The sequence below is a fragment of the Calonectris borealis genome, chromosome 5 (genome assembly GCF_964195595.1).
Source record: "Calonectris borealis chromosome 5, bCalBor7.hap1.2, whole genome shotgun sequence".
NCBI classification, from domain to species: domain Eukaryota; kingdom Metazoa; phylum Chordata; class Aves; order Procellariiformes; family Procellariidae; genus Calonectris; species Calonectris borealis.
In genome coordinates, this window is record NC_134316.1 from 47217646 (window position 1) to 47231906 (window position 14261).

Here is a 14261-nt window from a genome sequence, read left to right on the forward strand (position 1 = left end):
GCAGGAGTTACTGGGGACTTCAGGAAGAGCCAGCAAGCATGAGAAAGAACATTCAACCCGAGGTGTTACACGAGGCAGAAGATTGTTTTCATAACATCTGTGGCAAGATTGTATAAAGCAACAGACATACTGCCAATACTTGGAAGTACTCAAAAGGCAACTCTGGCAACCTCGTAGATTGTTTTATAAACAATTGGTTTCAAACTGATCCTGAAACTAATGGGAAAGGCAGCAGAGTCACTTAAGGACAGAGGTGCTGCGGTTTCTGTATTCCCTGCTGACTACTTGCACAACAGCCGCCATACACCAGAGCGCTACTGCTCAGGCGTGGGAGCCGTTTGTCCCCTCACACTGCCGGCGAGAACTGTGGTGGCAAACCTCGACAGCTGAAATACAGCCGCCTGCCACCCTGCCACCCTCGTGGTCCCGTCTTCCCGAGAACACCTCTTCCAGAGCAGTCTGCCTCTTGTGTCCCCCCCAGGGCTGACTGCAGCTCGTCCCACCGCCCTCCGTGGCCAGACCGCGGCTGGGCACTTCCTCAGCAAATGAACTGACCTGGCCGTGCCGGCTGGCTCCTCAGGGCAGGGGTGCCATTCCTGAGGCTCCTCCGGGCACACCTCCCTCGCAGGTGGGACCTGCCCTGCGCTCCACTCCTGCCACGTCCATGGCACCTTGCCGAACAGGGAAGTGAGGCCTTGGCCCTGCCGTGCTCATCCTTCACCAGCTCACGGAGGCAAGCGGCTCCCGGACGCACCGACTCCGCCGCCAGACGACTCCTGCTTGGCTTACCACAGCCCTGCGGCGGTGGTCTGGGGCATAAACTAGGTTTCCAATGAGAACAAAAGTTACAGCTAAGCCTCTTTCTAAACAGTCATCCAGATTTGCTAGGGCAAATGGCCGTGGCTAAACACCTGGAAATGATCCCTACCACCTTCCCACCCCGCTCATTGCGGGGCCTGCCCTCTGCTGCGGCTCCCTCTTGTCAGGGCAAACCCCACGCCGCCTCCGTCTGTCCCAGACACCTCCCCCACCTCCAGGCCGTGTCCCAAGGGCTCCCGCTCCTCCCCAGGCCGTCCCCTCCCACTGCTGCCCCCGCCTTCTGGAAGCTTCCGGAGGCTTCCACACCGCCCCGGCCCGGCTTCCACACCACCTCACTTCCACAGGCTCATACAGACCTGGCACTGGTGCATTTCCACTCAGAAACAAAACAAGAAAACAAACAAACAGACAACAAAACCCCAAACCCTACAAGTCTGTATCGATGAAATACCGTTGTCAGCATGTCAGCCATACAAGTCACTGGGATGTTGCTTTTCAGAGCCACTAAAGTAGAGCCGCATTGTCAGCTTACGATACAGTCTATAAAATTATGGTACAACTGCTTAGAGAAGTTACTTCTAGGGGTGTTAAAAAAACAAAACAAAAACCCCAACAAAACCAGCAGCAGGCCATCATTTTTGTGCATTTCAGTTTCCACCACAATACTGAAGTATCACCTATTTTAGGGTGGATTTCATCACGGAGTTCCCTTTCCTCTCCCCCCTCCCCAGCCGAGCAAACATCTAGTTAAACATCTGCGTGGCGCTCAGATGAACAGTGCCACAGGCAGCTGGGATCACCTCAGGGGGGATTCCACGTCAGGTCGGGATTTCCTAGCTATTTCCATGGTTGTAAAACCTGAACGCTGCTTTCTTCCAAACTCCGTGCACCGTCTACACAGCGTACAATTTTAAAAATAACTTCCCCAAGCAGAAGTTGCACCTGCCTCTGCTTATTTAATAGCCCTGGATGGACTTTCCCCCCGTGATCTCGTCCAGTCCCTCCGGCACATGCACGACATTAGCAGCAGCAGCGGTTCAGTGCCTCCACCAGCCGATCCCCAGCCCCCCGGCACACGAAGGGGCACGCTAGCTTTCCACCTGCAGCAAGGTGAAACCGTGACGCACCTGCTGCCGTGCAGGCACTGAAGCTGAAGGTCCTGCAAAACCGTACCCCGCTCCCAAGTGACTACACAGAGCGTATTAGTTTTGCGGAAAGGGCACCCACTGGTTTCTCCAGGCAGCTTCTCTCATACACCATGTGGAGCCCATCTCCCTGCTGCTCTGCCCTGCTTAAGCCTGGCTGAGTTCACGGGGGTCTAGAGGGGCCGCTCCAAAATACAAAGTGCTCAGGTGACTGTCTCTTTTCCCAAAGTGACAAGATGAGAAAAAATGGCATCAAGTTGTGCCAGGGGAGGTTTAGATTGGATATTAGGAAAAATTTCTTCACCAAAAGGATTGTCAAGCGTAGGAACAGGCTGCCCAGGGAAGTGGTGGAGTCACCATCCCTGGAGGAATTTAAAAGACATGTAGATGTGGCATTTAGGGACAAGGTTTAGTGGTGGACTTGCCAGCGTTAGGTTTATGGTTGGACTCGATCTTAAAGGTCTTTTCCAACCTAAACAATTCTCTGATTTTAAGTGGTGTGTCAAAGTGGACCTGGTTTGCACATTTGTTACAGACACCTTTGCTTGAAAGGGACTAGTCTAATTCCACCTAGCCTAGGGGCAACAGTGGTATTTTGGATAGTTTATTCTTTTCAGTTGGGTTCCCCCCCGCCTTTTTTTTTTTTCTTCAACCCCCAGATCTTAAGAAATGCAGATTTAAAGGCAAAAAAATTACTGCTTTCTCTTACATGCAGCCAACGTTCTTGACTATTCACATGGAAAAAACCGTACCCATCTCCTCAGTCTATCCCACCTCAGAACACCAATAACACCCTGTTCTTAGGTCACATATTTAGAATATGGCTTTATAATCCTATTTTGTCGTCCAATTCCAGGTCTTTTACATAACGTTTACTATGAGGCAACCACAAAGAAAGCAGAAGAAACCCCTCCATCAGACGTAATCCAACTATTTTCAGTCCTGTTTAAGCACAAGGAAAAAAACCCCATAAACAAAACACACTTTGTTTTATAGGAACCTACACCCTCTAGGGAAAAACCTGTTTTGCCAAAAGAATTCCCAACCAGTGCTAACCAGAGTTAATTACAACATGGTATTAAAAGGACAATGTCTTTTCAAATACTTAAGAGCATCGTGAAACAACCTCTGCCAAAATTAAAGGTCTGCTCTCTGCTGGGTTATTGTTCCAGGCTGTCTGCAGACATCACTGCATGAGTTATACTATTCTGACATCATTTTGCAAGTTCAGTGCCCAAAGCACATGCCTATACTATAACACGGTCTTGACAGGACCTCACATTTCCACCCTAGTAAATCCTAAATAGTTTCCAGAAGCGCTGTGTAGAAAATACCCAGGAAGCATGCTGGATAAGCAATTCAGATGATCACATGCTCTGGGATTCCTGCTGTCTCTGAAGAACTTCCATATGTCCAGTCTGTAGGCTCTAAGCAGGGCAAAAAGAAAAAAAGTTAGTCTGACACACATTCCTCTGATCTCCAGCACTGTCACAACTGTTGTTTTGGAGTTAGTTACCTGATGCCAGGGCAGCCAGATCCAGAAAGAACTGCAGACCGAGAACTTCCAGAGAAATTGCTTAGACAAGAAGAGACAACATGGAAAAGACTTAAGGTTATGAACACTTAAGGTTATGAACAGCAGGTGATGCTGGCAAGAGTCACATGATGGACAAGATCTGCCATTATGGTGACATAGTGAGGACTGGGGTCCTGGAGGAGGTCTAGATCCAATACAGGTCTGGAGCAGCAGCATGATGGCCTCACATAGGTGTAAACCAATAGTTCCTAACCTGGTGAACACTCACAGAACAAAGGGCAATACCAAGATAGCCCCTGAGCTGCTGCCGTTGCTGAAAGCAACGTTGTGAAGGAACAGGAGTTACTAACATCTGGAGCCCATAGGAGGGAAGGGAAATGCTCTCTAGTTTCCTAGAGATGGGGCCTGTTGTGGTTACAAAAGTAGGTTTCTATATTTTCTGCTTAACTCTGGATTGTTGTGGACAGACAAGTCACCTCATGATGCTGTTCATTAGCAAGAGAGGTATGGGAAAGAAGACACCAGGGAGAAATTTAGTTCAAGTGTGTGCAAATACCATCCTTGGGGTCTAAAGCAGGATTTTTCCCTCTCAGATTCCACATACTACTTAGAGCCTTATCCTTCTCTTAAACCCCTATTTTAAATGGGGGTAATATTTTTGCCTGGAAATCTGAGAATACCTTTTCTCCAGATACAGAGCATCCAATGTTCCTCTAATCCCTCCCCATAAAAGCCAAATAGCACACACACCCCAGCCAATTGTATTATTAGGAGCTTAGAAGGGAGAAACCAGAAAATTCATACCTATGAGAAGTAAGAATGTATGGCTAGGGTTACACAATCTACTTAGGAGAAGGTAATTTCCCATGTTTGGTGGAAGAGATTCTTGCCACAAGGCAAGAAATTGCATGCACTCTACTAGCACAGGCCTGCTAGAAACTGTTTATAATGGCTGAAGCACACTTAGTAGCTTTACTAGCAACATTTTACTAATAGCTTTGGTTCACTAATAGTTTTTGCCAGCTTACAAGCATTTGAAGACTTCCATGTTAGTAGATTTTACACTGACAAGTTTTTAGTGTCAACCTGGCTTAAGATGTCATTCAGAAACCCTGGCTGCTAGCTGAGGTTTATTCTTTGTAATAAAAGGCCAAGGATAGAGCCAAGAGTCTCAGAGGCTAATGGGTTAGAGCCAGACCATGAATAATTGAGGGTATGTTCTCCATTTATGGCATAGAGTGGCAGCAACTGGCTGTGAAAATACATTTGTGGGAATCCCAGGGTCCTCAGGCTTTTCAGCAACAAGCCCCTGCGGCTGCTGTTCCTCACCTTCCCCAACCAAGTCAGAGTCTGACACCACCACTTGCAGTCCGTCCTGCAGCAGCCAGAAATCAGACCTTTTCTGAATTCAGCCTCAATTCCTGAGCAAAGCCAGCAGGGCTGGCTCCCTCACACGTGGGAGAGTTACAGAGAGAGGAACGGCTGCCACATGTTACATCTGAGCACGTGCCTTGCAGAAACCATTACAGAAAACAAGATGCACTGCAACCTATAGGCTTACCCATACCCACTCTAACTAATGCAACTCCTCTTCCCTTTCCAGAAGGAAAAAACACCTCATGGGAAGAATTATAGCAGCTTCCGAGTTCCTCATGATCACACAATGAGGAATGTCACCAGTTCATTACTAGGGCCCTTGCTTAAGGCCACAGGGAGGTCACAACCATACTCTCGCAATATTAATTATTGGCCTGGGACAGCTATATAGCAGCTTATTGGTTACGCACAAAATGCTTCCATGTGCTGAGCTACTGCAGAGGCTGGCGCTGTGGGTTTTGCTAGACAAACACTGCAGCTCCCAAGAAGCCTGAGTGCTATTCCGATTTCTAGTTCCAGCGGCAAATCTTTACCTCTGGAGATGAGCTGGGAGCCTGGCCCAAGGAGCAGCAGCAGGTTTCTTGCTCTCTGAAGGTCTGAGGACTTTCTTCCTGGAATCCTTTTTTAGCTCAGGTTTTTAGGCATCAAATACGCCCTCCTTCCCCCCAGACCAACCACACCGAGGAACTGAGGATGGAGGGAAACAGGAGAAAGAGGGGACAAGGAAAGAAGCAGCAGGAGAGCTACTTAGGGCAGAAACCCGAGAAGCAAGCACAACCCATATACAGTAGTGGAAGACATGCAACAAAACGTCCAACTGGGTGCTGCTCCAAGAAATGGAAGGAAAATTATCCCTAAAAATGCCAAGCATGCAGCACAAATCGTTTATGAGGAGAATGCATTTGTAATTACAAGTTATTTCAGTTACCCTGCTGCCAGGAGTAACTAGGAGCAGAAGGAAGCGATCAGTGTCATCATCTTGTCCCCCAGGGACCAGCCAATGCTGCTGATACCACAGCACCCAGGCTGAGTTTTCTTGGTGGAACACCTCCCTCCAGTGGCCAAAGGCAAGTGGTTTCCACAGAGCTCGGGCAGTTGGGGACCCAAGCTGGGGACAAGCGGCAGTCCTCACCTTCCCTCCTTTCTCCTTCCAGCTCCACATCAGGCTGAAGGAGAACCAGCAGCGCCCTTCCCCACCTAGCAGCCTCCTGATCAGGTTTGGCAGCTTTGCCATAGAGTGTAGCCCTCTAAATCATGAGGCCCTGGGAAAGCATTGCCACCTGATTAAAGCAGGGTGCTCTGGGAAACCAACCAGAAAGAGGGAAGACCCTGTATGACCACGAACCAAGCCCTCCTCAAGCATACCCCAGGACAGCCTAAAGGCCCAAGTTGTACTCACAGATCAGACAGCTCATTGCACCCTACTGCGGGTCCAAGATCCATTTAAGCACCTCTCACCCCGCACTCAGCTGGTCAGGGTAACTGAAGTCCTGACTTTAGACGAGTTGCCACCAGTGTCTGGTAGCACCCCAGCACCTTCTTCTCTGCAAACTTCACTCTGTTTCTTCAAACATGTATGAGGACTTAGGTCTTACTTATTACTTCCTAAAGCAACAGCTCCAGACTCCATTAGTGCACTAACATAGGTCCTTCTAAGGACAGCCATTTCAAATGGCCAGAAACACCACCACAGAGCAGGATCTGAAGGAATTCTGAGATGCAGCTCATATCCACTTCTCAACTGCTTAGCTGAGGGAAGCAAGAAGATTCATACAGTTGCTCTATCTACTTCTCAAGAGCTTTTCAAAGAGTCAAGCCCAGTGTGTGGTGGCACAACCTACAAAAATGGCTACCTCAGCTTTCTTCCTCCTCGCAGAGGCAGGGCAGGGTCCGAGAAGTCTTTTTTTTAAAATAGCAGCCTGGAGGCAGGAGCCTACTGAAAGGGAGTGGGAAGAGGAAAAAACGATGAAGCTAAGCTAGCAAGAGCTGTACGCGCTGTGGGCATAGCAGCAAGCTTATGTTTTGTCAGAGTTAGTCCCCAAGGCTTATGACTTCATACAGTGCAGACCGTACAGATTTGAAGCGACATCTTCAAATACAGAGATCACTTAGCTTAGGAGACAGCAGGTAATTCAAAGGAACTACCACTCAGTCAGCTCACCCAGACATACTTCATAAAACAAGGCAAAGTTTACTTTAGAATATAGCCTAGGAAAATTGTCACCTCCCTCTGCTGGGCAGTATCCTCACAGTCTGCATGGATCCCACACATGGACCTCAGAACAGCTTTTGACAGGCCCTTTGCTATCTTGAACAAACAAGGTGTCAGTGATTTGCAAGTAAGCAGAAGGGGGTGGAGAGGGGGCAAGGGGAAACCACTGCAATGCACAAGTCGTAGGCAGAGATATATTTTTTTTTAGCAAAGTCTTTATTACAGAAATATTCACCCTCTAGATTTTTATATCTGTACATGCATTTCTTCCAGTAGGAAGATGTTGCTAAAAACAGACAAAAAACAAAAAGGAAACCCAGCATGGGCTCCTTTTTACTTGCTGCTCAGCATTGGCATCTGTAACCGAACAAGAATCTTACAAATAAGAACACATTAGAGAATAGACTTTGTGCTACAAAAGCTAGCAAGCTTTACTGCTAAGATGGGTGCCTTCTGCTATAGCAAAGGTCAGCTTGAAGGATCTGTGCAGGAAGGGGCAGGTGTCTCAAAACAGCAAAGCCTTATCAGACCTCCAGTAAAAATCAGTTGCCCAGTTGTATCTACTCTCCACAATCACTGCTGTGTCCAGAGATCAGGACAGAGCAGGGCCCCACTGCTGGGGCTACTAGGGTTGTTCCTACCAACCCCACCCCTGACAAGAGACAGTCTTGGGACCACCTTTGTAAGGCAAAGGCTCTCTCACCAAGTACCTTGTATCAGGTCTCAGGCAAGGACCATCTACTTCTCTCTTACAGCTTCCTGCTGTCAGGGTGATTGCACACATGTGCAACTGCAGGAAATCTGTTGTGCCCAAGCCACCTCTAAGACTGAGGATTTGCACCCAGCTCCCTTATCTAAGAAGCTGGGGCAGTTTTCCACATACATTTCCTACTTTCTTCCACTCTACACCACTCCTTGCTGCTGGCCACCGGCTGAATAGAGCACACAGCCCAGCCATTAAGTACAGAAACCACCCAGCCTGCACGACTGCAGAACCAGCTACTTATCTGCTGCAGTGCTTACACTTGAGACAGAGCTCAGGATGCAGCCACGGCTCCAGACCACGGTGGAGTCAGAAGACCAGACAACTGAAATAAAAGCAACTTATCCTTGCATCCAAACTACAGAACCTAAACCGGGCACTGATAACAGCGATACCTCCAATATACAGCATCAGCAATCCAGTCAGATCCCTCCATATTCATAATTAAAAACCACAGCTAAGAAATTTTATGTTCATAAAGGGGGCAGGAGGAGAATCAAGTTAATTCATAACCTCTATAGAAGTTGGCAACCCAAGAATGCAACCAGCAGAGCCAGCCTGGGGCTGAGGCCACACTATGCAGCAGTCTCTGAAGTGCCCTCAAGCTGACAGGAGCCAGCAAAGCAGTGCTAGGGGGAGAGAAAAGGTAAAGAGACAAGTGGGAGAAAAATATAAGTGTCAAATCCAGAACCCAAGGGACCCATTCCGGAAGCAGCTGAGCACCACCACCACCGTCTGCCAAGCCACACTAGGAACAGGCAGGCTTGGCTCCCTCCCGGTGGCTTCTCAGCAGCCTCAAGGGGACGAGCTCCGCTGAAGGCAAGGCATAGCTGACTCCAGAAGCGGGAGAAGCGAGTATGAGGGTAGCGCTCAATATTTCAGACGACAGCCTAGGCTGGAAGAATGCTTAGTAGGAGTCGAATCATGTTAACTGCCAGGGAGGAGAAGGCCTATAAAGCACGACTAGTTACCACCACAAGTCAGTGAAGCAGGTGAAGCTACCAAAGCACTGGAATCTCAACAGCAATCCTGGCTCATGGGACAAAGAGATGGGACTTCTGGGGGTAGGGGATAAGATGTGCGGGAGGAGAACGACGAGGGAGAGGAGTTACTGTATGTTAGGCCCAATGGGTTGTAGAATGGAGATATGAATAGTATTGTTTAACATGGAGCAGGCAGCAAAAGCATTGTCCCCTCAGGTTAATTGGTGTCTCATGTGATACGAGACAGTTAAGTTCTGCTTCTCGAAGTAGAAATAATCCAGAGGCAGGATGCAGGTGGCCCAAGGGCCCTATTGCCAGAAGATCAGGCTGTATTGCAGCTCTAACAGTTCTTAGCAGAGTGGTATCAGAAATGGGATGTCACAGGAATAATGGTCAATGGTTGGACAGTCTGGGTCTGAGGCAAGAATGTTCTGTTTGCTCCTTTCTCTGTGGTGCCGTAGTTCTGGAGTCAGCCAACTCAAGACTTGGGCACTTTGGTGTAGTCTTCGCTGTGTATGTTCTTGCAGAGTGAAATGGACAGTATCATCCCCAGCAGCTGCAGTAAGTAATGAAGAATGGGAACAAAATCAGCAACCAGACAGATAAGGGTGGTACAGGGGAGCAGAATACAGTGGTCTCCTTTTAATGACACCACACAGGTGAACAGAGTTGGTCCCCAATGCAAGGAAAATGCAATAATCGGGATGACCAAAGTGTTTTGCTGCAAAAAGATGTGCCTTCATCCAGAATCTCTGTTACAGGCTTTTTAAAGCAACAAGTGGGGTCTCACTGGTGGGATGTTGCTTGTCTCATTCTTCCTGGTTATGCATGCAGTGAATTGCCAAGCATCAGACACAGCAGCAGGAACCACAAGTAGACAGGGCTTTGTTCAATTTTTAATCCAACCAATGAAAGCAGCAGTTCAAAGCTCCAGGTAGACACAACCAAGAGCTAGAACTGCACTGCCATTAAACCAGGTGTCTATTACTTGAAAAAATAGCTTTACCTTTAAAAGAGTCTGCATGGTAAGACAGTATAGGTTCATGTCAGGGAGTGACTTACCTCTATAACAGCAACACCAGTGCAGACCCCAAGAATGATACCAAGGTTGTCCTTCAACCACTTCTCTACACCATCCATGCATCCCTATGGGGAAAACATGGTCACAAGGGAAAGAAACACAAATCTAAGTATCTCAAGACTGAAAATCCATAAAACATCTCCTTGTGCGTGCAGAGATTATCCCAGTATATACATGCTACACCAAGGAGCACAATAGCTTTAGCAGAGAAGGGCAGGATCCCTGTCCCCCCTTGCCCCCATTTCCACAGGTACTTCAAACAATACTGACATGAAAAAAATGTTCTAAATAATTCCCAGAGGAACAAAGACAAGGCAACTTCAGTGGAAGCTTCACAGGTCCCAGACATACCTGCTCATGAACAGGCCAGTCAGCATACGTTGCAGTGCCGTTGACGGGGACATCCAGATTACAGAAACCGGTATCTACCTGCAAGTCCTTGGAGCTATTGGAGCATGAGCAGGGATATGCAGTCATGCTTTGGTTGATAAGAATCTCATTCTTTTCCCAGTCCTTTGCTCCAGTCCAGCCACAGCAGGCGATCTAATAAGCAGAGAGATCATGATGGTCTTACACTTTGCACTGGTAACATACTGCACGTAAAAACAAACAGGCAGTGGAGGTAGAAGGAGCTCTCCATGTAACAACAATAGTCAGGCCATACAATTTGCATGAATTAGTTACATTAGAACCTCACCCCTGTTACCAGATGATAACCTACGCATAGGGCCGTCCAGAAGACAGGGGCATTATTTCCCACCAAAGAATCACTCTGCTAGAAAGACAAGCGTTAAAGGGCACTTCCAGTAGACTTCGAGCATAGTAGACTATGATATGCACAGCCCATCCATAAAGTTCAGCACACCAGTCATGCTAGAATATGAATCCTTCACAAGCCTTACTGCATGAGTCCTAGGTACCCAGATTTCAGCAGGCCATGCAACTTGACATCAATTCTACAGAGTAACTTTGATTAGTTTTTGCAAACTAAATACTAGCAAACCTCATCTTATCTCCAGGTGACAATGCTAAACAGAAGTAAAAGTCCAAAACAGATGTGGCTGGTGGGTCAGCTGGAGGAGGGCAGTTGTCCTGTGTGACACGTTTGAGAGGTTTTTTTTCAGTCCCTCCAGTTCATCATCAGCAGATTGATTTGGTGAGGGAGAAGCAAGGCAGGCAAGAGATTAATGTGTTGACAAGACATCCTGTGTATTGAAAGGCATCTCAAAAGGATTACTACCTAGTCTTCCACTAGCGATGCCATTTCCATAGGTTTAAATGCTAAGACTTTATTTTTCTTTGAGTAACACGCATTTTTTGAGCGGACATGAAGCAGGAACTTTTAATTTTCTGGTTCCCAATTGCAAGGTACCACTGATCTTAGCTGTGGCCCCCGGGGGACACCAGCAGCCACCGCACGATGGCGTCGACATGCTGCTGAGCCCCAGCGAGTCACGACGAGTTTGCACCCGCCTGGCTGCAGTTGGGACTGGCTGGAAGATGGGATGAGGAAAGTTTTCCATCCGAAGAAACATTTACGTTCCTATACAACCACATGATAAAACTGCAGTTGCTGGAAGGCAAAGCACATCGGGAAGTCCAAAGACTAAGATCTTATCTTAAGCACGGATCCCAGTGGTACCTCTCTGCACGGTTGTACAGAGCAGAAAGGCTATCAAACTTGAGGTAGACATTTAGGGAAAATCGCCTTCTGCTCAGAAAGGAAATGTAATGTTTCAGTCTGACATAACAGACATGAGAGCAGAGGTACAAACAGCTGAACACCCACACCAGGACAAGCATTTGGTTTCCGAACAAGTGTTGAAGATCCAGCCTCCAGAAGCAACTACATCTGCCTCAGAAGTTTGGACTTTAACTCCAAAACTGGTCTACAGAACACCCACCCCCTTTCAAATGCTAACTCTAGGTGTCTAATTCCTCTCATACACTAACACTTGACTTTTCCACCTCTACAAAGCCTTGTTCTTCTGTTCCTACATAAAAGAAGGGCTCAAGCAGGATCCTCTCTCCACAGTACACTCAGCCTTCCCTTGAGTCCACTAGCAAGGAGGTGCAACTACAGTGATAAAACGTAAATAAACCATTCTCCCTCCAAGGAGGAGAAATACTGCAGGTCAGTGTTTTGCAGACCAAAGAACACACAAAAGAAAAATGTTATTACTTGTACTTACTACACACCAGTCCCATGCTGGGCACGTATTTAACCACAACAGCCAGCCAGCTCTCAAGCTTGTGGTTTGGCAGTAAACAGCTATCATGACTCCAGTGTGCCTGAACATTGACCTAGTTGCTCAAGCGCTGACCCTGATGCTAAAACAGAAACCATGGGTGGTTGGATGGCTCCCAAGAATGCCGACACTTGCAGAAGAGCCATCACAATAAGCAAGCAACATGTACCAAGCAGTAAGGCAGGCACTGCTGCTGACTTGTGTGGCAATAAGCTAGGGACTTTACTTGCTACAAAAATAGCATGCACTGTGGTTTTCACACATGCTAGTATTCTGGAGGCCCTGCAGACAGAAGTGTTGGGGAACCATTTGATATCCAGATGCATTAGGCTGTGCAGCCAATACTAGCTAGTCCTGACAGCCAGCATAGAGGAATGGTTCAGGGTCTTACCTAGGAAGAGCAAGCAAGACAGTTTTCTAGTATGCAGGCACCAAACCTCACAGGCAACTTTATAGATCAGCCAGATCAATGTGCTACAGTATTACCTCTTGCAATACCTGTTTCCCTGTCCTCAGCTAGTTTTAAAGGCCATTTACTGCACTGACGAATGGCATCATCTGCCTCTGCTGCCCCCCATGACCCACCTGTGTTTGCACATAGTCCCATGCATCTTGTAAGTTCCTCTCATCATCATTCAAAGGGTCATAATTTTCAATCAAACTTCCAACTATGCGGGACAACTCTTCCTTCAGCTGGCAAGGAAAAAAGGCAGGAGAGTTAGATTAGTTAATCCTTTGTAGCCTCTTCTTTGGGGCTTAGGGTACATAACACCCCTCCCTATCACCTGTGTTAGTCCTGCTGTGGGTCCACCTTCCCCACAGTGGAGAAAAACAGGGCCTTATCATTGTCATGAGCATGAAAACGTTTTGCTTTGCTCTAGCTCCCGTGAATGAGGCTAGAGCAGAGACAAACTGCAGATAGAGATTACAAGCACTGCAAAGGAAAAGTGGAATGGGCAGTAGCTTCTGCTTAGACCTTCCCCAAAGGAAACAGTAGTAGGTGCTCAGGCTATCACACTCCCACAATACAGCTATTTTTAAGTTACAGCAAAAAGACAGATAGAACCGTGACTAAAATAATTGGAAAATGAGCATTTAATTGGCACACAAAGCAATGCTGAAAGGAAAAAAAGCAACCAGGCAGTGACAAATCCCACAGACTGACCTTCAAATACCTTACTCTGCAGTCTTGTCTATGCTTTTGAGAAAAGGCAACACATATGATCAACAGGATGAAAAACAGAATGGCTTTACCAAGATAAAGTCCCACTATGATGACCAGGTGGCATTTCTTGCTAAGAAAGTCTTTTTCCAGGCAGAAGTAAACACAAATCCACCCTAGCTTTCAATGTTACATGGCCTGCTGCTGTGTGAGAGGTAAGTTATTCTACAGAAAATGAGTTAATTCTAGATCCCCATTTCCTCCACCAATCAGTTTCTTCTCAAGCTTATTAAGCAGATGGGAGACTGCTACCCAGGTTCCTCAGAAGGTGAGGCTTGGAATAAATTCCTTTGCTTATTTAGTACAGCACTATGCTTGTTACAGTGTTGATGGGAAGCACGTTTGATACACAGAGAAGTTCATACATCAGACTGAGCAATCACACATCCACTTAAGATCAGAATAGAAAGGGAAATTTAACTCACAAGGAACCAAAGTTGTGGAGTCCTGGGCAAATAAGTGTTATAATGTGTGGAGGACAGCTAGAGATTTACCACAGAAAAACTTGGGATGCTTGGCAGCCACAAAACAAACAAAAAGCCCTATAGGCTCCAGTGGTCCAGAGTCAGAGAACAGAAACTGTCTTAGTATGCATCACGAAAATCCTTCCAGGAGAGACAGGGAAGTAGTAAAACAATTATACAAAGCACAAGCTATATCTCTTCAGAAGTGTTATATGCAGCTTCGGTCACTTAAAAAAGCTAAGTGCAAAAAGTAACAAGTACAGATAAGGCAATATATACAGCCTCAGTCTTGAAGGGAAGGCAAGACAGCAGCTTTGCTATGCAATGCAACAGCCAAAGCACCAGTACTTCCCAGCAAGTCCTTGCCCAGGCACAGAGAAGGGCTACAAACCTGATGAGCTATAAGGAA

At 47.1% G+C, this 14261-nt stretch overlaps 1 protein-coding gene across 1 annotated transcript in view; it reads right to left on the reverse strand.

The window, feature by feature from the left end:
• Nucleotides 1-7287: 7287 nt before the first annotated feature.
• CD82 (CD82 molecule) overlaps nucleotides 7288-14261 on the reverse strand; it is a 43111-nt gene continuing 36137 nt past the window's right edge. The window contains exons 6-9 of the mRNA XM_075152351.1: nucleotides 12752-12859; nucleotides 10269-10460; nucleotides 9899-9982; nucleotides 7288-9392 (exon numbers count right to left, since the gene is read on the reverse strand). Of these exons, the coding sequence (XP_075008452.1) occupies nucleotides 9315-9392; nucleotides 9899-9982; nucleotides 10269-10460; nucleotides 12752-12859 (462 nt within the window). The 3' untranslated portion in view covers nucleotides 7288-9314. The remainder of the gene's footprint in view (nucleotides 9393-9898; nucleotides 9983-10268; nucleotides 10461-12751; nucleotides 12860-14261) is intronic.